This window comes from Engraulis encrasicolus, chromosome 2 (genome assembly GCF_034702125.1).
Source record: "Engraulis encrasicolus isolate BLACKSEA-1 chromosome 2, IST_EnEncr_1.0, whole genome shotgun sequence".
Lineage (NCBI taxonomy): Eukaryota > Metazoa > Chordata > Actinopteri > Clupeiformes > Engraulidae > Engraulis > Engraulis encrasicolus.
Genome location: NC_085858.1, coordinates 756,221 through 782,736, shown reverse-complemented (window position 1 = coordinate 782,736; position 26,516 = coordinate 756,221). Strand labels below are relative to the sequence as shown.

The 26,516-nt window shown below is 41.2% G+C and overlaps 1 protein-coding gene across 2 annotated transcripts; it reads right to left on the bottom strand.

Annotated features, from left to right (window-relative positions):
• Positions 1–9,001: 9,001 nt before the first annotated feature.
• fam83ga (family with sequence similarity 83 member Ga) lies at positions 9,002–22,252 on the bottom strand. 2 transcript variants are annotated; one of them, XM_063219312.1, is made up of 5 exons: positions 21,532–22,252; positions 20,610–20,777; positions 17,057–17,181; positions 12,014–14,294; positions 9,002–11,768 (listed from the first exon to the last, which is right to left on the bottom strand). In XM_063219312.1, the coding sequence occupies exons 1-5, from the start codon at positions 21,985–21,987 to the stop codon at positions 11,076–11,078; spliced, it is 3,723 nt and encodes a 1,240-aa protein (XP_063075382.1). In that variant the 5' UTR covers positions 21,988–22,252; the 3' UTR covers positions 9,002–11,075. The 2 variants fall into 2 exon arrangements, with proteins under 2 accessions (XP_063075382.1, XP_063075391.1); XM_063219321.1 differs by lacking the exon at positions 9,002–11,768 and having other exon boundaries at positions 13,274–13,366; positions 13,672–14,294.
• Between the last annotated feature and the right edge of the window lie 4,264 nt (positions 22,253–26,516).

The window sequence follows — 26,516 nt, the reverse complement described above, 5'->3', positions numbered from 1 at the left end:
GGCCTAGGCGTTATTATAAGACCCAGTATGAAACCAATCCATCGAGGACTGCCCATTGCGCTTCCAATCCAGTGGGCGCATCATTTCTGCCGGGGACTAAATAGAAATGCAGTTACTAAAATGAACCTGAAAATACCTTGAAATGTATTTTTATGAAGCATAGCCTATCCCCATTGTGCATTAGGCCTACAGACAACGAGCAAACAGGAACTCATTTTTAAAAGCCAACAACGCGTGCGCTCGGTAGCCTATTCAGTCTGGCTTGCAAATAGACCACAGGACGCATTTGAACACAGAGTTCATATCACAAATACGGTGTCACGATATCACTGACAGACGTTGAATTGATATATTTGAGTCCGACAAGTCGTTCCACTTGTCTTACTGGGCGCATTCTTTCAATTTCGGACTGCGTCTTTGACAGCCAGATGGGGGCTGCCGCGGGAGCGAAGAAAATGTCCACAACTTCGCTGAATAAATAGGCCTATCCTTTGAACTGTGTACAGCAATTGCAGATGATTAGCTTATTGGATAGCCTATTTTGTGAAGGTTAACTTGTCATTAACAAGGGAATGTGATCTGATTTCAATCCCAGAACATTCTTTGTGTCTTCAAATGTCCACCTGTCAACAGCAGATCTAGACTTCTCCCACCTAGACCAGCGCAACACTTGTCTGTTCGTGAGCAGTAAACTTGGCTGATAACTTCAACTTTAGGGCTACAGTATGCAAGGCTAGACAGCGGGTTAACCAATCAGGCCCCTACTGTTGCGTTAATAATGTTTGAGATAAAGATTCTTCAGCGCAGGATATCAGAAATAAACAAGACAGCGCAGATGGCTATTAGTTTTTTTTTTTTTTTCAAATATGGTCACAATCGCGTTATTACGCATCATATGCAATATGCGTATTATTTCATGAAACCTCAAATCAGAAGCAATAGCCTGTACCCAGCACTTTCAAACCTTTCTCAGAGTTATGGTAGCCTAATTGTCCCAAGCGATTTTGAAATCAAACGCCCATGCACGGAAGACTCGCATTGGATAGGGACTGGGTTTCAGCAAATGACACAGCAAGGTGCACAAATAACAACGTGGGACTTATGATGCGTCCTTTTCAGATTAATTGTGGACATTGGGTGAACTATTTGGCTGTCAACTTTAGACATAGGCTACAGGGTTGGATTCCAGGTCAAAAACAGCTGTGCTGCTGACGTAATATTAGTAATAGAATGCTTGATGAAACGCTCCATGCTGCGTCGAGATTTCAGAATGTTGAAGGGTCTAACATTCTGCACTTCCACGCGTTTCAAACAGGCGGCGTAGGGTGCATGTACACAATGATAAAAAATAATGGACATGAAAACAAGTGATCATTCAAAATTAACTCCACTAACCACAGTAAAGCAAAATATTAACAATGAAAGTTATTCTAAATCGCATAATAGGGCACCTTTAAACAATTTAGTGCTTTCTAAATGATCTTGGTGGAGTAAACAAACAATCTTGGAAGGCATCTCAAATTATTACATGGGCTCTGTACGGGAAGGACTCTTTATCTTCAATGTGGCCAAGTGGGATGCTCATGTTTGTTCAATAGTTGTTTTTTTGTTTTGTTTTTGTTTGTTTGTTTGTTTGTTTTTTGGGGGGGGGGGTAATCCAGCAGAACAGCCATATGGGGCAGAAGTTGAGTCAGAGCCAGCATTATCCTCACAGCACCTTGTAAATAATTGTGCCTCTGTCATTTCCGATCTAAAAGCAGCAGGTATTGCCCAGTCTGTTGTTAATTCTGTTGTGACTACTTTTGGAAGATATTGTCCAGAAAATTCATGAGCATGCAAAAGAGTCAGTCATTCAGTTGTGATCATACAGGACAAAAAGGTGCTGCTCACCTTACCTTTATTTACAGAAGCTGTTCAAGAACATTTATTTGCTTCTGAAGTGACTCGGACAAAGATTTTGTTGCTTTTCCAAAAAGAAAAAAAGATTTTGTTGCTTTTCATGTTGATGATCTTCCTTATCCAAGAATGGAGAGAATGACTCGCTATGTATATTGAACCATATTGTTTTCTCCGAGGGGTTATTGGCAAATAAATGCTGCTACAGTACTTTGATTGTATTTTCTTATGTTATAGCAGTTAAAAGCAATACTATTTCAGTAATATAATGTACACTATATAGTGTATTTTAAAAATGGAAACTACTCAATGTGGTGAACTAATTTTATATAAAATTAAATAAATATACACTATGTAGTGTATTTTAATAATGGAAACTACTCTATGTAGTGAACTAATTTTATATGAAATGAAATAAATATACACTATGCGGTGTATTTTAATAATGGAAACTACTCTATGTAGTGAAATAATTTTATATAAAATGAAATAAATACACACTATGTAGTGTATTTTAATAATGGAAACTACTCTATGTAGTGAACTAATTTAATATAAAATGAAATAAATATACACTATTTAGTGTATTTCAATAATGGAAACTACTCTATGTAGTGAAATAATTTTACTCTGGCAGTGTAAAGAGATCAGTGTTTTTACACATTCCATTGTCAATTTCGACACAATGTAGAGTCAGATTAACTCTGAAAATCTTACACTGTCTAAAGTGTTAAATATTTTTACACACCTCATTGTTAATTTTGACACAAAATAGAGTAAAATTAACTCTAAAAATCTTACACTGGCCAAAGAGTAAATTTTACTCTATTTTTTTTTTTTTTTTTTTTTATTTTTTTTTTTATATTGAAATTTTTATTACTTTTTCTCACAATCATACACCACAAACATATACACATACCTTCACATACACAAAACAAAAGGAAGGGGGGGGGGGGCTGCAGTGTTCAGAGTTCAGTTCAGATTTGTGTTCTTATAAAGTCCAAGGGTCCCTGTGTGCCACCAGGCCTCTCTGTTGGCTTTAAAGATAGGGCCGCCTGTTCCATGGCTAGGGTATCCATAAATTCGTTTTGCCATTGGTCCATGTTGAAGCAGCTGTTCTTGCGTACTTTCCAGTTCATGAGGATTGTCCGCTTCGCCACCAGAAACGCTAGACAGAGTACATGTTGTATTTTCCTTGCTTGTACTCCATCTATTTCATTTCCAAGCAAGCATGCAATTGGGCAAGGGGTAATACATATATTAAATACAGAATTCAACTTGTTAATGATGTCCTGCCAAAATTGCTTAACAGCAGGACAATTCCACAACATGTGAGTCAATGTCCCTACCGAGCCACAACCATGCCAGCACTTATTGGACACAGAAGGGTCCATTTTATTCAATGTTTCTGGGGTAATGTAAGCTCTGTGAATTGTTTTTAACTGGATCAATTTGTATCTGACACATTTTGAACTAGTTGTGCTATTTCTAAGTGCTGCATTCCATTGTGACTCGGAGATGGGCAATCCCATTTCACGTTCCCATTGACCTTTTACTGGTAAATTCACACATGGTTTCGCTGAAGATAGTAGTTTATAAATCTTTGACACAGTGCCTTTTCCTTTTATGGCTGTAATTAGCTTGTTCTCCAGGTCATTGTGTGATCCCAGCTGTATACCCTTTGACATCAATGATTTAAATATGGAATAAAATCTATTATAAGTTAGGAAATGTACATCAGTCAGCCCAAATTCTGCTTTCAAGTCATTAAAAGCCACTATTTTCCCATTCTGTATTACTTGCCCCACCTGGTTTACACCATGTTGCTGCCATTGGTTATCTTTAAGTGTTACCCCGCCCGCTTCAAACAAGAAGTTTCGCCACAGTGGGCAGGATGGCAGTGAATATCCAGTAAAAGACAAGCCTTTTTGTATTATTGACACAATTTCGCATGAGAATTTGAGTATTGGGTTATTTAGTCGCGTCTTTGGGTTATACCATAGTTTACTTAATGTCAACTCTTTACGATGTTCTGAGATTATATTTTCTTCCAGACAGTCCCAGCTTCCAATTTTTCTCTCAGTATTATAACCCCATTGCAGTGGATACCGTGAATTAAATGCAATATAGTACTGGTAAATGTCAGGTAATGCTATTCCACCCCTAGACCGTGGTTCATTCAATTTTTTCTGGCTAATCCTCGGTTTTTTATAGTTCCATAGGAATCCATGCAGTATTTTATTTACCTCCTTAAACCAGCTTGTGGGGAATTTAAGTGGGATGGACGAGATTATAAAAGTCAATCTTGGTAAGAGATTCATTTTAATAGTTTCAGCTCTGGCCCAGAGAGACATAGGTAACACAGACCATCTTTTGGTGTCATCCCTCATAGACTTTAGTATCTCTGAGGTATTTAGTTCAACCACTTTATCAATAGGGGCCTGTATCTTGATTCCCAAGTATTTCATTCCTCCTGGTTTCCAGCTAAAGGGGGCGGAGCCAAGGTGCGACTGAAAAGTATAATTGTTCAGAGGAATGGATTCACTTTTAGAATAGTTAACTTTATATCCAGACAATTTACCAAAGTCGTCTATGATTTTTAATACTTGTGGGATTGATTGTTGTGGATTAGTTAGTGTTAGTAGAATGTCATCTGCAAATAGATTGGCTTTAAACTCGTGGTTGCCAATGGTTATGCCGCATATGTCCTTCTGGGCGCGTATGGCGCACGCTAATGGTTCCAATGCCAGGATAAAAATAAGGGGGCTCACGGTGCAGCCCTGCCGGGTTGACCGATGGAGCTCAAAAAGTTTGGATTTAATACCATTCGTTTTCACTGTGGCGGTTGGTTTAAAATATAATGCTCTTATCCAGTTCATAATCATTGGCCCAAATCCATATTTAGGCAATACATAAAATAGATATTTCCACCCCAAGTAGTCGTAGGCTTTCATTGCGTCTAATGACACTGCAATTGCTGGTTGTTGTGAGGTCTCTGCAGAGTGCATGACCTGGAACAACCTCCGCATATTGTTACCTGCGTAACGACCTTTTATAAACCCAGTTTGGTCAACATGGATCAGTGAAGGGATGACCTTTTCAATTCTCAGTGCCAGTACTTTACCAAATATTTTATAGTCAGTATTTAAGATACTCAATGGTCTATAATTTCCCATTTGCATGTGGTCCTTCCCTGGTTTAGGGATGAGAGATATAGATGCCTGGCGCATTGAAAACGGCATGGATCGTTTTGAGACAATATCTGAGAACAGCATTTTCAAAATTTTACTCTATTTTTGAGCGGGACCAAATGTTATCTGACAGGGGGTTAAATTTAACTCTTAAAGAGTAAAATTGACACTCCAGTTTTTACTGTGTACCATTAAAATATACCTTTTAGGATCTATTTGTCAGATAGCTATTTAACCCATTTAGTGCTGACGGTTTAAAACCATACCTCTTGAACTTTTGAAGTAACAGGGGAAGATATTGTTCTGTGTTCCTTTCTGAAGTCTTGCAGAGACATGTCAATTATTTTTATTACAGTATAATCTGCTCCTCAATGTTGATGGATCGCAGTGTGATCTTGTTAATATTTAAATGTGTCAGTCTGTCGATCTGAAAAGAGTACAGCCCCACCTTGGCCTGACACTCTTGAAGTTTAAGCACATAATGCGACATATCTCCAGACAACAGATAAGTTCAACCATGATTTTTCTATAGATAGCTTGCTGTTTATACAAAATATAAAAAAGATCAACAACATTGAAAACTAAACTATGAGAGCGGGAAAAATGAAATTGGTAACGCTCCCAGAGTCACTGGCATTGGCACCTTTTACTTGATATCACTGTGGAAACCTGATATACTGTGTAATGAATCCTTAAACTCTCCTGAGACTGATTGCTCGATTACTGAAATGTGGCATTCCTCTGAGATTTTCACATCAAGGATCAACTGCCATCATTGTATGCTACCTAAAAGACCAACATGCTCGAGATACGCATTACAAAAGTAATGAATTACTCTTATGCAGTACTTTTTGCTGTAATGTAGTGTAAGGCATTACAGGGCAAACTGTAATACTGTAAACTGTAATATTTACTTAGTTACAATGCTAAGTCACTTAAATTACAATGCATTGTACTGTAACCTGGATTTTAATGGTATTCACCGTGTAGTGAAAGTGAAATGAAAGCCCGACTCCCATTGTCATTGTGACACAGCACTCCACAGCACACAAGTGAACACTGCACACAACAAAATTGCATTCACTCATCACACGTGCTAGCCCCCAATGGTGCCCTAAGGGAGCAGTGTGACGGGACGGTAACATGCTCAGGGTACCTCAGTCATGGAGGAGGATGGGGGAGAGCACTGGTTAATTACTTCCCCCACCAACCTGGCGGGTCGGGAGTCGAACCGGCAACCTTTGGGCTACAAGTTTGATGCCCTAACCGCTTTACCCATGACTGCCTTGTGGTGGGTCAAAAGGAAGCTATTCCTGAACCTGTAAGTTTTTAGTCTACATGCTGCCAAAACACCTCCTGAATGAAGGTGAAAAAGTCATGACATGACTCATGAGCTTGATTTACACTGTGAATTTCCAGATCCATATTTAGGCCTACAAATATTTTGGCAAAATTAACTAAAATAATGCAAAAGCAGTGTATTGCCTTACATTTTAAATATAGTAATATTGTAATGTAAGGGATTATTTTGAAACCAATGGATTCTTTTATTGACTGAAGTAGCAACAATGCAGTACCAATATGCTACACCAGGGAGCATCTGTACAATGTGGAGCAGGTAGAGAAAGAAAAAAAAAAGGTCTCTCACACACACATCCATCTTTGAAAAGTCATATAAACCCGGTGCTCCGGGTGAGTTGGGTTCACCCCTTCTATTGTTCTAAGAAGTAATGCTGCCAAGAACACAATGGCTAGAACTTGTTCTCAGCACTTCAAGAATGCGTGTGCTTGTGCGTGTGCGTGTGCGTGTGCGTGCGCGTGCGTGTGCGTGTGCGTGTGCGTGCGCGTGCGTGTGCGTGTGCGTGTGCGTGTGTGTGTTTGTGTGTGTGCATGCACGCCTGCATGTACATGCTTTCCTGCCTCAATCTCCATCCTCCATCTGCCAGAAAAGGCCTCCCTCCTGAGCATAGCATGCAGGTGCTTGCAAGCTACAAGCGCTGACATCCATGCATTGTTCCCTACAGCCAGGCCCACTGACAGGGGGGGAAAAGGGGTATGTTGTCCCGTGCCCGGGGCGACAGAGGGCCCAGAATTGGCTCCCCATTACATTGTATGTATTGGATAGGGGGCCCTTTCAGATTACTTGTCCTGGGCCCAGCAAAAGCTGTCAGCGGCCCTGCTACAGCTCCTGGGTGTCCTGAGGTGGAGTGTCAGCAGCGTGTCATTGTCAGGACCTGAGCACAACAGCTGATAGGGGAAACGTGATCAGATATTTTTTTCTCTCTCCTCTTATCATAGTTGTCCTTTCACCATAAGGCAGCACATGGCAAAACAATTGTGCTAGCTAAGCGGGAATTATCTAATCACATGACTTTGCCCCTATCTTCCTGATTGTGGAAAAGAAATATACAACAGTTTGGGTGTGGTAATTTCATGTGAGGGATGTGGTATACAAAACATCAATCAGCAAGAGTCACAAACAAAATTTGAAAAGTTGCAGCATCTTTTTTTAACCTTAATAGTTGCCCTGACAATTGGTGCTGACTCATGATGTCCTTAACTGATTATGTTTGGACTCGGAGAGCCTTTACTTGTTTTGTGGATAGGTGTTGCAAATTAATTTGGTAGTTTAATGACCTTTTTTGCTACACACCTCTTCAGTCAGTCACAATAAGTAATCTATTCTCCTCTATGCATATAGGCTACCAATCCTAAGAGGTTGTTTTGCAAGGCTATTTATTTTCAAAACCTGTGCTCTATGGGAAGATACAGACCCTAATGTATAGGCAACTGGAAAAACTGCATTTTTGGAACCCTCTTTGAGATTTGCATATGCCTGAAGACTCACCTCTGAAGTTAAACGTGTCATCCCCAGCTGTCAGTTGGAAACCCTCTTTGATTTTTTTTTATGAAATGCATAAATAAAATGTTTACCAGCACTTTCCTTCAGACATCCATGTAGGGCCTATGCAAGGGGGCGAGATGAGCCAGTCCTCCAGTCTTATTTAAAATAGTTATAGCTGGCAGAAGATGCCTTACAGAAGTGCCTTTCACCCCCTTACAAGCTGCTTACCAACTATTTTGGAAATAATATTATTAGGGTGGCAAATTATTTTTTTGAGCTGGTGAAGGTTTTTTAGTCATTCTGCTCTCAGCGTGTGCCATCATTAGGCCAAACAGAATTTGCTTGCTCTGAAAGATAGCTGCTGGCTTTGCATGCAATACGTCTGGACTGCTCCAATTGATGGTCAGCACAGAGAGCATAGGGAAATCATGCTGCCTGGGAACAGAACTTCTGCATATGGGCTTGGGGGTGGGCTCGGGGAACAAATCAGAAATATTATAGCAACCCAGAGCTTCGCAAAATCCCACAGGCCATGCTGTGGAAGGGCTGGGCTGGGGCAAAGTCTAAGTAAAAAAAAACACAACAGCGTTATTCAAAAAGTGAGGGAAAAAATGTGTAGACTGGTCACAGTTGGCCTATATTTCATCACTTCCACGTGAGATAACTGTCATTCTCCAGAGTTCGTTGGTATATCAAGTGTAGTTTTATATTTAACCTGTAGCTTCACCAATCATAACCCATACTGTACGTAGGCTTTATGACTGCTTGGGCGTGTGACTTCCGTTGAAGTGGGGGTGTGAAAGATAATCAGGGTGTGTTTTTTGTTGTTGTTTAAGTGCGACACGGCTCATATGATGTCATGACTGTTAACATGATTTTCAACTACACCTTGAATAAGATATGAATTACTCTTTTCTTGACGCTGAAGTCTTATTTTGACTTTTTTCTCCACTTTTTTGAAAGAGTGATGCCTCTCTTGGCTAACTCATATAGTAGTCTCAGTATATTCCAACTAATATAATAACTCTATAATGACTAACCCAAAATTGATATACATGTGACAGCGAGAACAGAAACTTTATTGAAAAATTGTAATTTCACACTTGTTAAATTCTGTTTTTTGTAGAACTGTAGAACACCATTTCTGAAAAAATACTAAAAACATATTCCTTAACACAAAAAAGGCAGAAGCAGTCACTAGTCATAACAGAACATGGATGTGGTGACATTAAAAGCTAGGCTATTTCAACGAACAGAAATATTTTCAATGTGAGTCGTCTTAGCAGGCCTAACCACATCACAACACAGAATTTGCCTAGTGCAACAGATAACAAGCATTGCTTTCCATATGGAGGCACAATAAACCATTCCACTTGCCAGTCAAGTCACTAATCACACATGTTAGAAACCCATCCCAATTCTCATTTGACACGTGCAGCAAGTTCACATGTAATGAGCGCTCCGCTCCACACCCCCAGGCCTTCGATTAGCTGCTCTCATCCTGAGGAATATGGCAGCTGTTTTTCTCTCTCCCTCTCTCCCTTCTTTTCTCAGCATATTTGCATCCACGGTAACACAATGCTGCATTTTTACAAACATGGCATTTACAAAGGACAGAAAATAATGTTTTTTTAAGAGAATAAACCTCTTAACAAATAATGGGGCCAACATCAGTTCATCAGAGTGATACCATTAAATAACCTTTTTTTCCAGTGTTTCATTGAACTGCCATGACAACAGTGCTGATGATTTGACAGGGATGTGACATAGCACAGGCTATTATGATCTGGTGCTCTGAAAAAAAAAAAATAATAATGAGAAATTTATGATGCCTTTTCAAATAAAGCAGTGGTTTAACAGAGGTTGCACTCTCGATGGAACGACGTAAAGCCACAAATTTTAAGAAATATTAAGCACCTTTATTTTTTTCAGAGTGCATGCGTTCCCATAACCATCAAAAAGACAAAAGAAAAAACACTTCACTTTTGCGGTTTGGAAACATGGGGAAAAGGTCTATAAAAAGGCATATAAGGTTTTTTTAAAATATTTTTTTTTAAAGCCTGAAAACATGTAAAGCTTTAGTAAATCTAATCATTATTATTATCATGGTAGAGTCAAGGTGATTAATGTATGTCAGTACTTTTCCACTATCTTAAAACGTGTTTATGACAGCACAGCTGACATTTCGACAGATGTTCACTGTGAGAAACGCGTAGACGGCACCCTGAGACACTGGGGTGAGAAAGTGACACATCAGGCTCAGCCTGTTTTCTACATCGAAGGTTAGGTTAAGCTCAAACAAACATCTAACTAATCACTAGACATCATTTTACCGCCGGCATGTCTTTCCAGTTTCTCTAACCTCTTCATAATAACACACACACACACACACACACACACACACACACACACACACACACACACACACACACACACACACACACACACACACACACACACACACACACACACACACACACACACACACACACTCACTCACACACATATACACACGCACACAAACAGGGTTACTGTCACAGCCAGTCAAGCTATATATAAATGTCCTAATGATTTCTCAGATGTGCACTATGCAGCAAGAGGCTGCATACAAAAAGTAAGTTTGCCTACTTAGTAAAACCAACCCCAACCAGCTTGGAAAACTACACAAATAAAAAACTTAAAATATAAAATATGAATTGGTGCAAAATCTGCATACCGTGCATGTATGTATTGCTTGTTATTTTTATGAGTGCTCCTCTGTAGGGGTATTTTTCTTCTTTGTGGTTTTGACATGCAGTTTTAATCACTGCATTTGGATACGGTCATATTATTTAGCATATCACAGCATTTCCATACAAAACGCTCCAAAGTGACGCATGACTTTCTTCTCTTCAAGATCTATGAAAAAATGTCCCTTTTGATATTTACATTCGGGTTGTAAGCCATAGTATTGAACTTGGCTGCAGACTCTCACCACCCTCTGAGTAAAATGGTTCATGCAGCACGTGCACATCAAATAGTGTTCATTCCTTACCCATATGCAATGTTGCAGGTTTGATAAATTATTTTAAAAAATACTAACATTGCACAAATGTTTCTGTAGGTCCAACAGCTGTAAAATGACCATCCACTCATCAATCCCTTCAAGCAGCACCTTTTTTCGCAGTAGTGGTTAAACTCTTCTGACTGGGTGATCGAGTTATTCTCTGTTTCAAGCTCCGCAGCTGTGACAGTTTGGGAAAGGAGATGGATGACTTGGGTGAGGGGGATGGGCTGGCAGTCTTGGATTTGTCCAGGGAAGGCAGGGACTGGCCTAGAGGGGAGTTGGTGCTGCCAGCCATCTGCTGTGCAAGCACAGGAGACTTGTTCAGCGAAACCATGGAACTACTCTGACTAATACTGCCGCTGGCCGCTTGCTCCAGGGGCTGGCCGGTTTTCACTTGTTTGGTCTTGGTGGAGCTAAACACTTTTCCCTGTAGGACTTTGTACTTTGGTGGGGCTTTGGCTGGTGCAGTTGTGGTTGTCTTGGCAGAAGCGTCGATGACGGGGATGTGGACAAGGTCATGTTTGATGGGGTCAGGTTTGACCGAGCCTGGCACTTTGGATCCCCCTTCTGGCCGGCTGGCCAGTGCTGATCTGGAGGTTGTGGGTGTTGGAGCTCTGGATACCTGGGAGAGAACAGTTGTGGTTGTCTTGGCAGAAGCGTCGATGACGGGGACGTGGGCAAGGTCATGTTTGACGGGGTCAGGTTTGACCGAGCCTGGCACTTTGGATCCCCCTTCTGCCCGGCTGGCCAGTGCTGATCTGGAGGTTGTGGGTGTTGGAGCTCTGGATACCTGGGAGAGAACAAAACAATGGGTGTATGCTATTGAAAAAATTGAAGTTCTTGGCTGTTTGTTTGAGAAACGAGGCTTACAGCCATAGTAATTGGAATTACACTACAGTATAGGGATAAACCTAGGGATTCACTTTTCTTGATATTAAGTTCCAAGCTATTCACGCCAAAACACATAGCTAGACTGACAAGTTTTGGACCTACATGTGAGTATATAAGAAGGTCAAAGACAACAGCATAGCCTACCTTCTTTGCATCACTTTCTGTCCTGGGTCTTGTCTGCTCTGCTGCATTCCTCACTGGGAGATCCTTATCGTGTCCATTTATTGCTTTATCTCGAAGTGTGGGCGTCTGGCTCCCCTCTCTCTTGTTAGCAGATGCAGGTCGTGTGACAGACTTGCTCTCAGCCCTCAGCTGTTTGGCAATGTCTTGAGTCGATCTGTGATGAGATTTCTCCCCTTTGTCTCGCAGCTGGCCTCCCGTTTCGCCTTTTAGCTTTGAGGCTGCAAGGTTGCTGGTACTAACTCCATGGGCCAGCCGTGAGTTACTCCTTGGGCTGGAAGGTGTGCTAGGCTCCTTTTTGGGGTTCGATAGGCCAGAGTGCTTGGCTTCCACTTTAGCTTTCGGCTCACGTTTGCTTTTTGGAGATGTTTCAGAACGTTTATCCTTCATATCTGGTGCTGCTGCCAGCGCAGACTTTGTTAGAGTCGTTTCTGCCATCTCATCCCCCTCCTCTGATATAAATAGCGTTTCCTCTGCTATCCAGTCTTTGCTTTGAAGCATATTTTCCCCGCTCCTAGTCAATGAAGTGTGTACTTTGTCATTGCTACTTGTGCTTTGTGAAACTGTGACTGCAGTGTTGTTTATTTCTTTTTGGGGTTCAGAAGATGCTAGTGTGACTGTGAGGATATCTGTTGGCTCCTTTACAGAATTTTGCTTTAGAAAATCATAATACACACTTAGTGGTATGGGTATGGGCTTTGGAGTTTCCTGTGAACGCTCATTTGTTGTCTTCTCCTGAGATGTCTGCTGGTTGACTTGTGACACCCCTGCCTTCTTTCCATCTACACCTGCTTTTTCGTCCCTAATACTGTGGCTGCCGTTGGCATGGTAAGATTCACCATTTGCTGTGGGCAAAACAGCTGATTCCTCACTCTTAATCCTCTGTAGACTGTGCTTCTTGTCCATTTTCTTCTGACTGGCAACTGGTGACTTTTGAGTGGCGTGTTTCCCTTCCGTTTTAACATGTTTGCCATTTACAGTCCCTGAAGAAGGTGTGTGATGCCCGTTAACATATGTGTTTGACTTAGATTTCTCTGGGACGCTGCCGTTGCAGTGAAAATGTTCAAGAGATGTTTTTGTTGGTGTTGATGATGGTGGTGATGATGATGGGTCCTTAGGCGGCTGAGGTTGTGGTTGTGCTCCGTTGTGACTGCCTTTGTCTCTTTGTGCATTAGTCCTGCGAACCCAGGGGTCCTTCAGCGTTAGGTTTCTCTCAGCATTGCTGACTGTCCTGTCCTCGGGCTTGGCAGAGGCAGCGGAGCATGGGTGTTCAGGCTCCACAGCACAGTCAGGGGCTGAGCCGAAATCCTTAGCAGCCTGCGGAAACATAGAGGATTGAGTCCCGTCACACATATTGGTATTCTTCTCTGCACTCTGAGCATGCACGGCTGTCAGTGGGCTACTTTGCCTAGAAGGACATGGCTCAGAATTCACCTGTGCCTCTTTACTCCCCTTAACCCAAGTCGCCTGACTGCCACACCCATTTACGACGCCCAGGTGAGCCATGCCTGGGCCTCCTAACGGTGCTGGGGTTAGTACACTGTCTTGAGCATGCAGCTGCTGCCTATGTGGTACTCGCTCTACCAGACCAGCGTGGTGGCCGTTCCCATTCTCCTCCTCACCCTTGGTCTTTAGGGGCTGCCCGAGCTCTGTGCGCGGCCGAGGGGTGGCCTTCTCCGGTAACGGCTCCGCAGGCACGTGGAAGGGCTCTTTGAATCGGATGGCCTGGGACGTCTCAAAGAGCTCTGAGCGCATCAGGTGAGCCTGGAAGGGTTTGCTGGTGTCCCGGACGTTGATGATGCCGATGACGTCGCTCGGAGGGTCGGGCTCCGGCCAGGTGGGCAGGTAGTGCATCATGTTGGCCTTCTCCAGCCCCACCAGACCCGGGTGGATCCGGGGCTCCTCTGCCAGCAGCCTCACCTGCCGCAGGAATATGGGCAGAGGGTTCAGGTGGCCAGACGTGTTCTTGCTGGAGCACGTGCCACCGCTCTTCATGGAGGAGTTGGAGAGCAGGGCGTACTTGGCACTGTAGGCCTTGCGGGCCAAGGCGGCGGCTGCAGCGGCCTGCTGAGCAGTGTACGTGACGGGCTCCACCTCCGGCTCTTCCACCAGGGTGACGTTGGCCAGGCTTACCGCTCTGGAGGAGAAGTAGAGGTCTCGGAAGAGCCGGTCAAAGGTCTCCACCGCCTGGCCCGTAAGGAGAGTGATGACGTTTCGGTCCAGTCGGGACGACGACCACGTGAAACTGAAATCACAGACACACAATAATAAGCAAACAAAGAATCAAATGTAGTGAGATGACGATCATATTTTATTTTATTTTTATATATATATTTATTTTTTTATTTTTTTGGGGGGGATGATGAATTCATATGTCTTTTGCCCACCAAGCTTCTAAGAAATATTACCAGCAATCAATAATGTTTAAGAATTACAAATGCTAGTTGAGTTATGGCCATTGACAGTATACTGTATATATACGCTACTATTTACTCTTAATGGTTATGGCTAATAAAAAAAACATGGCAGCAGCCTGGCAAACCAAACAAAATGTGTAGTCTGGTGTGACACCATAGGCCAGGGGTTCTCAAACTTTTCTGGGTCCTGGGACACCTACAGTGAGTCCAATATGTATTTGATCCCTTGCTGATTTTGCCCGTTTGCCCACTAATAAAGACATGATCAGTCTATAAATTTATGATAATATGTATTCAAACATGGAGAGACAGAATATCAAAAAGAAATTCCAGAAAATAACTTAAAATAATGTATTTTAATTTATTTGTATTTAATTTAGGCAAATAAGTATTTGACCCCTCTAGCTAAAGAAGATAAAGTGCTTTGTGGCAAAGCCCTAGTTTTCTAGCACTGAGGTTAGATGCCTCTTTTAGTTAATGACAATGTTTGTGCATATAGTAGAAACTATTTTTGCCCATTTTTCTTTTCACATTATCCCTAAAACATTAATAGTTTGTGGCTGTAGCTTGGGTTCAGTTCTCTCCATAGAATTACTATAGAGTTAATATTTGGAGACGGTCTAGGCCACTTCACGACTTTAATATGCTTCTTATTGAGCTACTCCTTCGTTGCTTTGACTGTATGTTGTGTATTATTGTCATGTTGAGAGATCCAACAATGGCCCACCCATCAGTGTAGTGGTGGAGGGAAGGACGTTTGCACTCAGGATTGCACATTACATGTCTCCCTCCATCCATTCATTGACGATGTGAAGTTGTCCTGTGCCTTGGCCAGACAAACACCCTCAAACCATAATGATACCACTTTCATGCATGATGGTGAGGAGGGTGTTCTTGGAATCATAGACAGTGGTAATCTTTCTCAAAACACATTGAATTGTGATAATGCCAAACAGCTTGATTTTGGTTTCATCTGACTACAGCACCTCCTTATCATATCCTAAACCAGTCTGATGTCCGTTGGCAAACCTCAAGTGGGACTGCGCAGGTTCCTTCTGAAGTAGAGGTACCATGTGTGCACTACAGGATTTTAAACCTCTGTGGCATTAAGTGCTACCAGTAGTTTACCAGTGATTTTGGTCCCAGTAGCTTTGATATCATTGCCTAGTTCATCCCGTACAGCTCTAGGGTGATTTCTTTCTGTTCTCATGATTATCAAATCCCTACAAAAGGTCAAATCTTGTATAGAACCCCAGACAGGCTGATGGATAGTCATTTTGTATTCCTCACATTTTGGAAGAAATGCATCAACAGCTGGGTCATTAATACCCAGTCTCTTTCTTGTGGCTTTGCAGCCCATTTAATCTTTGTTCAGGTCTAAAATCGTGTCCCTGATATCATTTGACCACTCTTTGGTCTTTCCCATGCTAGTGAGGTTGGAGTGTGACTGATTCACTCATACTATGGACTGATTCTGCTGATTCAATGTGTCTTTTATGCATGTTAGTATGTACAGGTGTCTTTAATTCAGATGACCAGTTGATCGGAAGTGCCCATCTGGTCTGTGGGCCCGGAACTGTAATCAGTTGGCAGGGGATCAAATACTTATTTTGCTCGATGAAATGGAAATAAATTAATATATATTCTCTTCAGTTAATTTCTGGATTTTCTTTTTGATATTCTGTCTCTCCATATTAGAATACATATTATCATAACATTTATTGACTGATCATGTCTTTGTTAGTAGGCAAACCAACAAAATCAGCAAGGGATCAAATACATATTGGACTCACTGTAATGGAGCAGAACTGTTTTGAAGGACCCCTCTCTTGACCATCTACGCTGCCCTACAAAGCAAAAAGCAGTAACTGCACAGAGCTCCAAGCTGCATAAAATTACTTTAAAATGATCCTGTTGTTCAGCCGGAGTAGTTTTAGGTAGGTTATTGGTTTGTGTTTGTTTTGTTACATTATATTACCACATTCTTTATAGCTTAAACCTTTTATTTAACGTTATATACATGTATATTTTATATAGAAGTCATTTGAGTCATTATAACTCATTTAAAACAACAATAAAGTTACTGCTTTATGGGGCAGTATAGAGGTCTCTAGAGGTTTGAGAGCTTGACATATTTTGTGTATCGATGGTCAGTGTGTATTGATGGTCAATATTATGCGGGTGGGAATAATGAGAACAATGTGATCGGATTACTCTGCCCTATAAACAAAACGGTAGTAACTTCGCATAACTCCCAAGTGGGTAAAATGACTTTTTTGTGTTGTTACTTTATATTATCACATTCTTTAGATATCAAAAATGTTGTTTAACTTTACAATTTGATGTTTAAATCATTAAAGCATAATACCAATAGTAATAGCAATAGCAGTAGCAATGGTATTTATATAGCACATTAGAGCACAGTTTTGCTTTATGGGTTACATTATGGGTGACAAATCAGAGTTCAAAAAGGAGAAATTCTTGGTGTGCATGTAACTGTTGCATCTTTGACCGGGACAGCAAGACAGCCCCCACTTTGAAAACCACTGGTCTAGTTTACTAGGCTAGCATGGCACTTTAGCAAACTCACCTGTAGGATCCCGACACTGTCTTGTCTCCATCAACAAACATGAAGTTGTGATTTATGGCACCGCAGACTTTCTTCGATGAGTGAGTGAGAAACTCTGTGCCTCGCATGCATGACACCCGTAACCTCTAGGAAATCAAGGAAGAGAATAAAACAAAACTGATAGAACAAACGTTTTAAAACTGGTTTCATCTTACGACATTTGCCAGGACAAAAAACCATGTCATGCAAAAACAGTAATGCATTCTGAAATAGAAGATTCAAGTGTTAAAGGTGCACTGTGTAGAATATGGCCAGGTACTGCAACTATGTTGCACATTGAAACTGTGCTGACCATTACCAAATTTGATCTTATCATAACTATTTACTAAATAATAAACCAATATTTACTAGTATAACCACAGTACAGTGTGTTTTGCAGCTAAAAATATCTATTTCTGGAAATTCAAAATGGAAGACCATGGAGAAGATCCCCCTTTTTATGTATGAAAAGAGCCATTTTCCCAGTCATAATGAATATTTATAATTTGGTGGTGATGGTAAGAATTCTTGAAAAAGGTAACATTTGAGAATGGGCAGCATGTATTCTGGAAATAAACTACAAAAATATTACACGGTGCACCTTTAAAAATAACTGCAATTGCTACTTTTGATTCTCCAGGGAACTGTACTAAATACCATGGTCCACTCAAAAGAAACAAAATAAACAACAGCTCTGTATTCCAGTAGGCCTATAGTAGGTGTGAACCCATTTATCAAACTGAATACATCTGTGACCTATCCTGCTGACAAAAATAACTGCTACACCCAGTGACTACATGTCTACGCTGATGAATCAGTCATTTAAGGCCATGCACTTAATCAACGTAAATCGCCTGATTAAGTCAACTAGATATCACAGATACTAGTCATCATAACTGGCTGATCATGTCCATTTCATGGAACAGATTAGTGTCACTTGTTATTACCAGGGGAAATAACGTGCGTTTAGAGCTTAGGGGTCGAAACTGTCAACAGAGAGGGGAGGAGGGAAACCACGTATGCACGTGACAGACAGGAAACTCTGGCTCAGGAAGCCATATGTCACCAGATATGGACCTGTCACATCTTGTACCTTATGTACAGACACAGTATATGTTAGAGTAGTGGTTTGAATAAACATCATATGCCTACCAATGCTCCCCTTATTATTAAAAATAAAATGGAATAATGCAATGGCAGCTAAGCACTGGCCCTTCTCAGTTGTCGTCCCCACACACCTCAACCCCCCACCCCATCCCTCCCCTGTTAGAGCCCCCCTTGGAAAACACTATGTTAGATGAACAGATTACATCCATGAATTAGTATGGTGGACCATAGCAAGTAGCCTGAATAAATATGCAAATAAAGTTAACTAAATAAACAAATACATAGAACCTAACACTCAAATCGAGATCTCTCAAAATCTGGGAAAAGACACAGCTGAGGAGCACTCGTTCACGAAAAATGATACACCTTTTCTCAACTGTGTTCAGTTGAAAAAAAACAAACTGCTCTCACACAGTCAAGCATTCAAACAACAGCATAACTTGTGATTTTCAGTAGATATGGGCCCATAAGTGTGAAGGTACACCATGGAGGAATCCTACTCATCTGACATCCCACAGAAGACGGGTACACTGACCCTAGTAAGGGCAAGGCAACTGGGAGTCTCTGGATGGTACCCTTCACTCTTTTCTTAGCGACTTTTGTAATTTTGTCAGGTATCAGAGGTACAGTTGAGGACAATATTATTAGCCCCCCTCCTGAAATTAGACATTTCTCTTGATTTCTGAGTGAGAATGACCATTATTAACCGTTTCTGTTATTCTGGAAACAAATACACTGATGGAGATAACGTCCAATGACTTGAATTTGGATTTTTCTATTGTTACAATGAGTTTAAACAAAAAAGGGCAAAAATGACAAGGACAAAATTATTAGCCCCCTGATCATTAATAGTCAATATGGCGCCATTTATGAACCAAAACTGACAACATGCTCTGATAAGTTGCTACCTAGGTTGGCACATGCCCCACTAGGGATTTTGGCACATTTCTTCACTGAAAAGTGTTCTAGCGGGTCCAAATTGCATGGATGCTGAGCATAGACATTTGCCACAGACTTTCAGTGGGATTGAGGACTGGACTCTGAGCAGGACCTTTCAGTTTTAGTGCCCTTGGACAACCTCTGAACTAATTTAGAAGTATGCTTTGGGTTACAATGTTGTTGGAAGACCCAGCAATCCAGATCCAGACCAAGACCCAGACTCCCTGCATCTGAGGCTGAATAACAGACTAAACTTGATGCCCCCACCACTATGTGTGACTGTGGAAACTGCTTAGTCTCATTAGACCAAAGAAGCATTGGACACCTGCCTAGATGATTGTTATTGACCTGGCCTCACCTGGAGTTTTTTTCCCCAAAGAAAGACAGTTGTTGAGCTTGTCATCATATTGGGCTTTGGGGCCATCATCACAGAAGAACCCCTTTACTAAAGGCAGTGTTATTGAGCTTTGTCTGTGAACATTTGAAAGTCAAAAATGAGTTTTGAAAGTCTCTGCTGTCATCTGATGATATTCAATTGCACATGCTTTGATGCATGAATTCTGCTTCTGTTAAGTGAAGAAAGGGATAGGCCTTAAATTGTTATAAGATGGTTACCACAATTAAACATGGTGGTGGAAGCTTCATTCTGTGGCAGCATCAGCCACAGGAAACCTTGTTTGGGTGTACGGCACCATAAAAACAGAAGATTACGATAGAATGTGGAAAGTGACCATGCAAAAATATGCTCATAGACGAAGCTAAGATCTTCACTGGATCTTTCAGTAAGATGATAACCCAAAACTTACATCCAAAATAGTTCAAATGTTCTTCAAGGATACTAAAACCATGGTCATGGAGTGGTTAATACCTCAATCCTTTAGATAGTCTTTGAGGAGTGCTGAAAATGAATGCCAATCCTCAACTTCCATGCAATTTGGACCAGCTTAACTATTTGAAAAAAATGCCTGATAGGACATGTGCCGGCATAGTTAATAACTAATCAAAGTGCCTGGTGTCAATTTTGGTTCATAAATGGCACTGTAATGACTGTTAATGATAAGGGAGCTAATAATTTTGTCCTTGCCATGTTTACCCTTTTTTGTTTAAACTCATTGTGAAATTGGAAAAGTCCAAATTTAACTTATTGGATACTATCTCCATGGTGTATTAGTTTCCAGAATAACATACATTTATTAATAATGGTCATTCTCAATGATCAATCAAGAGATATGTCTAATTTCAGGAGGGGGGCTAATAATATCGTCCTCAACTGTATATACACAGACATTTTAGTTGTATTGTATTGGCTTGTATTTTCACCCCATACTTTTTTTGTCTACTACAATGGGTGTTTTGGTAGAGAAAAACAACTGATCTTGATCTTAACCCACTACAGAAAAGCAACCTTTCACTTCAAAGCTATGCTATTGTTGATTAAAATGTCACTTTGACAGAACAGGACAGGATAGGATAGGATATATTGACATGCCTTGAGGTGCCCCTTGTGCATGCCGGCTCTGTCACACATGTGGAGGAAGTGTGACACTCCTGTGGCCTCCAGGACGATGTAGATGGCCACCCGCCGCCTGTAGCTCATGTCTAACAGGTCTCTGAAGATATCCACGTCTGTGAACATGTCCATGACAACGGCTATGACCTGCAGAGCAAGTGAAGAGCAGCAACGTGGTGGTTTTCAGTTAGTTCTCTTTGTCTCTCCGTTGTCTGCCCAGTCCCCCCCCCCCATCTCTCTCTCTCTCTCTCTCTCTCTCTCTCTCTCTCTCTCTCTCTCTCTCTCTCTCTCTCTCTCTCTCTCTCTCTCTCTCTCTCTCTCAAATAGAGTGAAGGACAGCTTCTTTCCCAAAGCGGTCACAATACTGAACTCATTCTTGCACTAACGATTGTGTTCATCTATCAACTGAGCTCTCTAAAGATTGTGTTGGTAGCTCTATTAGTGAAATAATGTATTTAACATTATAGGGAGGCTTAAAAACTAATGTTAATGTCAATAAAATTCTTTCAATTTCAAATTCAAATTCTATTAGGCTACTGTTCCTATATGTATACTCTGTCTCTCTGTCTCTCTGTCTCTCTGTCTCTCTCTCTCTGTCTCTCTGTCTCTCTCTCTCTCTCTCCAATGCCTGTGTTTTTCTATGTGTGTGTTCTCTGTGTGCATAGCTTACTCAGAACCACTAGGTTAATGCAGACAAGATATTGATTTCATAACTGAGATCACATTACACATGTGCTAAATTAATGGACGGCCTCAGAAATGCTGAGCGATTGTTTTATTTCCAAATAGTTTAATAATTACCTAACTTCTGATAATCTCCCAACAATTTGCGAACTTGAAACTTGCACTCTGGACAGGTTCACGAAGCCCAAGACTACATGATGACAACAAACAAACTCACCTTTTGGGCTTGACTAATTATCCTCCGTACCACTTCTTTGATATGCGGCTGGCCATCCATGGGTGGCTGTGTGTGCACAGTGACACGGGTAACCCCTCGATAAGAGCTGATGTCCGGCCAGCCCAGGTCTAGTTCGCTGTAGGAATGGTCCGAGCGCTCCGGCCAGTATTCCGAGGCCACTTTACCATCCTCTCCCTCGCCATTAGCGACAGTCTCGCCGTGACCACCGGGATTGTAGAGCACCACCGTTTGAGTCAGATGGTCCAGTTCGTGGTCGGACAGAAAGCCCCGCACATTTTGCGCCGTCAGATATTTCTCGTATGCCTCCCGACCGTCGTGGAAAAGTATCTCAAGGGCGAGTCTGTGGTCTTCGCTGTAGAGAAATTCGGGCTTGGACTCTGTAATTCTGCAATTAATGGATCCGTCATCCAGACACTGGATCTGAGATAAGGCCATTACCAAGTTTATAGCCTATATTGTAAAATAAATAAATAGGCTATTCCTGTAAGGGAGTTAAGGTGCGCTCATTTAAAAGCAATTGTACAAAAAAGCACCATTTCTGAGCTAACTCGGGAAAAAAACAGTCCGTCCTCTTGGCAGGGCGCGGGCTATTTGACCCACATCACACCGAAAAGGGATAAAAACAGGTAACGGCAGGTACACCTCTGTCACGTGACAAGCACCTCCCAATGGTAGGCCCAAGTTCACGGGGCAGCACTGGGTTGGGTTGGATCGAAAGCGTGCTCGCCTTTTCAGCACCTTGGTATGCGCAGCGCACTCACTCAGTCAGACAGATTCTGCACATGGCAATTTTAAATGTCATGGGCACATTCCTTTGAGGATTATAATGCGTGTGAAGGTGAAAGTTTTCTGTAGGCCTATCATTCGTTGGCCTTCTCTCTGCCCAAGTAGGCTGCGCTCTGTATCTCCATACATTAATTATATATCTCACTGATTCTTGAAAGTTTGGCAAAAACATGTCCCTGCAGTAAAATATTAATTCTGTTGAAAATCAACTAAATTTTCACAAACAAAATGAACCCAGGTAATGGCCAAGGGGTCTGTCACACGAATACACAGTTGTTTGAAATATTTCAGTGTAATTTTATTACTTTTCATGGCTATAAACCTGTCCACACCCTGTAAAAACGCCTGTCCCAAGGACTGGCATCATCATTTCAATTGACTTAAAATACAAAAATCACTAACAGAATTGAACAATATCACCATGATGTGGAAGACCATATTAAAGTGGTTCTACAGATGTGCACATAGTGGATGTAAAACAATATTTACTATTATTTACTAGTTGCTCAAAATGTGTCCAGCATATTGGTCACCACCGTCAGATTTTTTCTAAAAGACAATAAAATCAGGAATGCACAAGGTAATTTTCATTACTGAGGACCCCTTTTCAAACCTTTAGCTCTACTGCATACTTCACCATCACTGAAGCTCCTGTAAGTTTACTATTTTGTCCTCAATTTGTTAATTTGTTTGGACACTGGTACTGTCCCAACCATAAACTGTCAACACCGTCGGGGGTTTTAATAGTATTGTATTACATTAATGTTAATAAATATATTTTTTTTTCAGAAAAGGTATGAAGCACCCAAGAAACAGAGCGAAAATGAAATGGTTAATGTGAACAAACAATGCATAATATTTAAAAGAGTGTTTTTTTGTCTCACACCGTCAGATGTCACCACCGTCAGATTTTGTTCTGCTCATCATGTTGTTCCATATTTTACTAAATTGTGCTGGTTAATGAAACATTACTAGGCATGTTAGTAATAATTGTGATCCAAAATGATACTCTAGCCACCACTGAGGTGCATTTGGAGGTTTTTTTGTCAGAAAACCTGACGGTGGTGACATCTGATGGAGTTCACCAAAAAACACATGTTTTACGTGTTTTTGACATGTTTTAAGAATATGCATACAATAAGTATCTACAGTTATGTTGAATTGTTAAAGTAATTCACTTTAATACAGTAAACATGTGTTTTTACTTCTAATTCTGTCTGCCGCTGTTGACAAAACAAGAAAGAGCCCATTTTATGAAAAATGTTAAACATGGGGAGCTTGGCCAATGCATTCACTGCACAGCCAAGACCTACATCTATGATAACACACCTCTTTATTTTGGATTTGAACAACTTAAAAGCTGTTTTTACCACATTTTCAACAACCAGTGGCTTACTTCCTAGATAATCTAACTAATGAAGTAAAAACACATGCTCATACTGTGCACACACAAAAATAAAGTGTTTATGCAAGATGCCATTGACTTGAGAGGGCTATTTATTTTGCTAAATGCAGGTACTAATTAGGCCACTTTCACCACTCTCAGATTACTGTCACCACCGTCAGTTCTTAAGTCACCACCGTAAGAAGGAGTTTTGGACATTTTAAAGGAATGTGCTTACAACATTTTCCTTAGGAGTTGTTGAAATATCAAAGTAATAGCCAATTTAAGCCTACACGAATATTTGTGAAATTACAAAAAATTGTTTGTTGTATTTAGGCGTTAAGTAAGCATCGTATGACGGTACATATTTTAAAATTAGAACACATGAAACAGTATTAAAATAGAACAAAAGTGAATTTTCAACATTTAAAGGCATATGTGTGAACCAAAAAATACACATAATCACTTAAAAACTCCAGATACATATGCAACCAAATCAATAAAATTTTAATAACTTTTAATTGTGTCTGACGGTGTTGACAAAAAACAAGGTATGATCGGAGAAAAGCCTGATTTCTGAAAAAAATACATAATGGGGAGATTGGCCTTGTGCATTTCTGAAAAGCCAAGACCTTAGTCTACGAGGATATACCATATCATTTTGTAATTCACTTCGTTTTTTTCTGTCAACATTACAACCTGTTTTAGCCACTTTCTCAAGAATCAGTGATCTATAGACTGTTGTCAGCTGTAGGGTCGGATTAACACACAGGCTAGCTAGATATGAGTACAGCCTAGGGCCCCTCACCTGCCAGGGCCAGGGGGCTCCCAGTTTGGCCCAAGGGGGCAATCAATAACTGCAGAATTGTGACAAGATGCTGTTTTGAAAAATTGTCAACAAATAAGTTAGGCCTACTGACTCTGCCTATGTGTTGTCTCAAAATTTGACTTCTGCCTTCTCCAATAATCTGTAGTTCAGGGGCCCAACCCATCTTAATCCGACACTGGTCAGATGCATCAAGGGTTTTTTTCCAATATGAGGACAGGACACCCATCCTCGACCTGTGCTTGCGGCCTCACATTTCACTGATGCCCCGACCAGTGGAGAAAACAATAAGCCAGCCACAACAACTTTTGGCCGACTTTTCTTCATTCATCGTCCCGATTGCAAATGACAGAAAAACATCATTCTAATGTCACTTTGAGATATTGAAATACACTTCTGTCCTCAGTGACGTGATCACCATCATGAGGCCACACACAGGCAAGGGAGCAAGGGAGGAGGGGAGTTGGGAGAATAAGAAAGACAAGAAAGAACCTCAAGTGTTTGAATTAGATGTAGGCTATAGGCTACATTCTTCTTCCTCATCATACACCCACAAGCTCCACACGGCGGTTAATGAACAATTACTTCCCTGCCTACTTTAACAATAGAAGGCAAAGGTCTCCTATGCACCTTGCCAGCATAGAATAGGCCTCATTTTAGAATAGGACTAATTTAAGATAGATTAAATCATGGGCAGCTAACAAAATATTACGCCACAGTGCTCTGTTGCATCCGCAGTTCAGGAATAGGCTATAATAGGAGTGTAAAAATGGTCAGCACAGAATAGCACAGAATTTTTGTAACGACTGAGGCTTATTACTGCTGTACAAAGGCAAAGTGCAGTAAATTTAGTTTAAACTGAAAATGGTCTTCATAACACCTCCTTTACATTGTGAAAAGCCTTGTGGTCCAAGTGTTTCCCATTTTAGAGATAATGCTATATCAAATTTTCAGTAACTACAATATCCAAACCGCCAAGGCTTTAAAGACATTTTTCTCAGTTTCAATGTTGAGTAGTTACTGCACTTTGCCTTAGTAGCGATTAGCAAAGTATAGTGATCTGTCCAGGTCTGAGACTGAAGAGAGCAAGCTGTGCAAAGCAGCAGTGTTGAATACACTGAGGAAGCATTTCATTTGGAATTCAAACTGGAGCAGCAGCATGGCTACATTTGAGTTGGAGCACGTGCACATGCATTAGAATTTGTCATGACAGAACAGCACCAGGGTTGCCAGATGAGACTGATGATTTCCAGCCCCAAAAAAAATGCTCAAAACCCAGATGGGAGCACTTAATCCCATCCAATTTGAACTAAATTCTATGGATTTCTATGGCCATAAATCTGCAGGAAAACCCGCCCAAATGCCCTTTTTTTCCCCTTTTACCCACAGATGGTCATCCTACGCAGAACCAATGGGATGAGAAACCGCCCAATCTGGCAACACTGAACAGCACGAGCAACAGGTTTTTTTTTTTTTTTTTGGAAGCAAGCGAGTCTGTTGTCCCCATCAGGCTTGGAGTAATTAACTGTTACTCACAAGGTTGCTGACTTGGGCCCTGTGGGTTCCTGTGACGTCAGTTTCTGGGGCTGAACAGTGACTTTCAATGTAATTGGGTCAAGTCCCATTAGTGATTCTCTCGGCTCTACTCGATACCCTATGCTTCTCAGACTACAGTGCCGGCACATTGACTTTACAAAGGGAATTTGTGCGACCATGTGCACCCGCCATGTGAAATATTTTGTAATTCACTTCGTTTTTTTCTGTCAACATTACAACCTGTTTTAGCCACTTTCTCAAGAATCAGTGATCTATAGACTGTTGTCAGCTGTAGGGTCGGATTAACACACAGGCTAGCTAGATATGAGTACAGCCTAGGGCCCCTCACCTGCCAGGGCCAGGGGGCTCCCAGTTTGGCCCAAGGGGGCAATCAATAACTGCAGAATTGTGACAAGATGCTGTTTTGAAAAA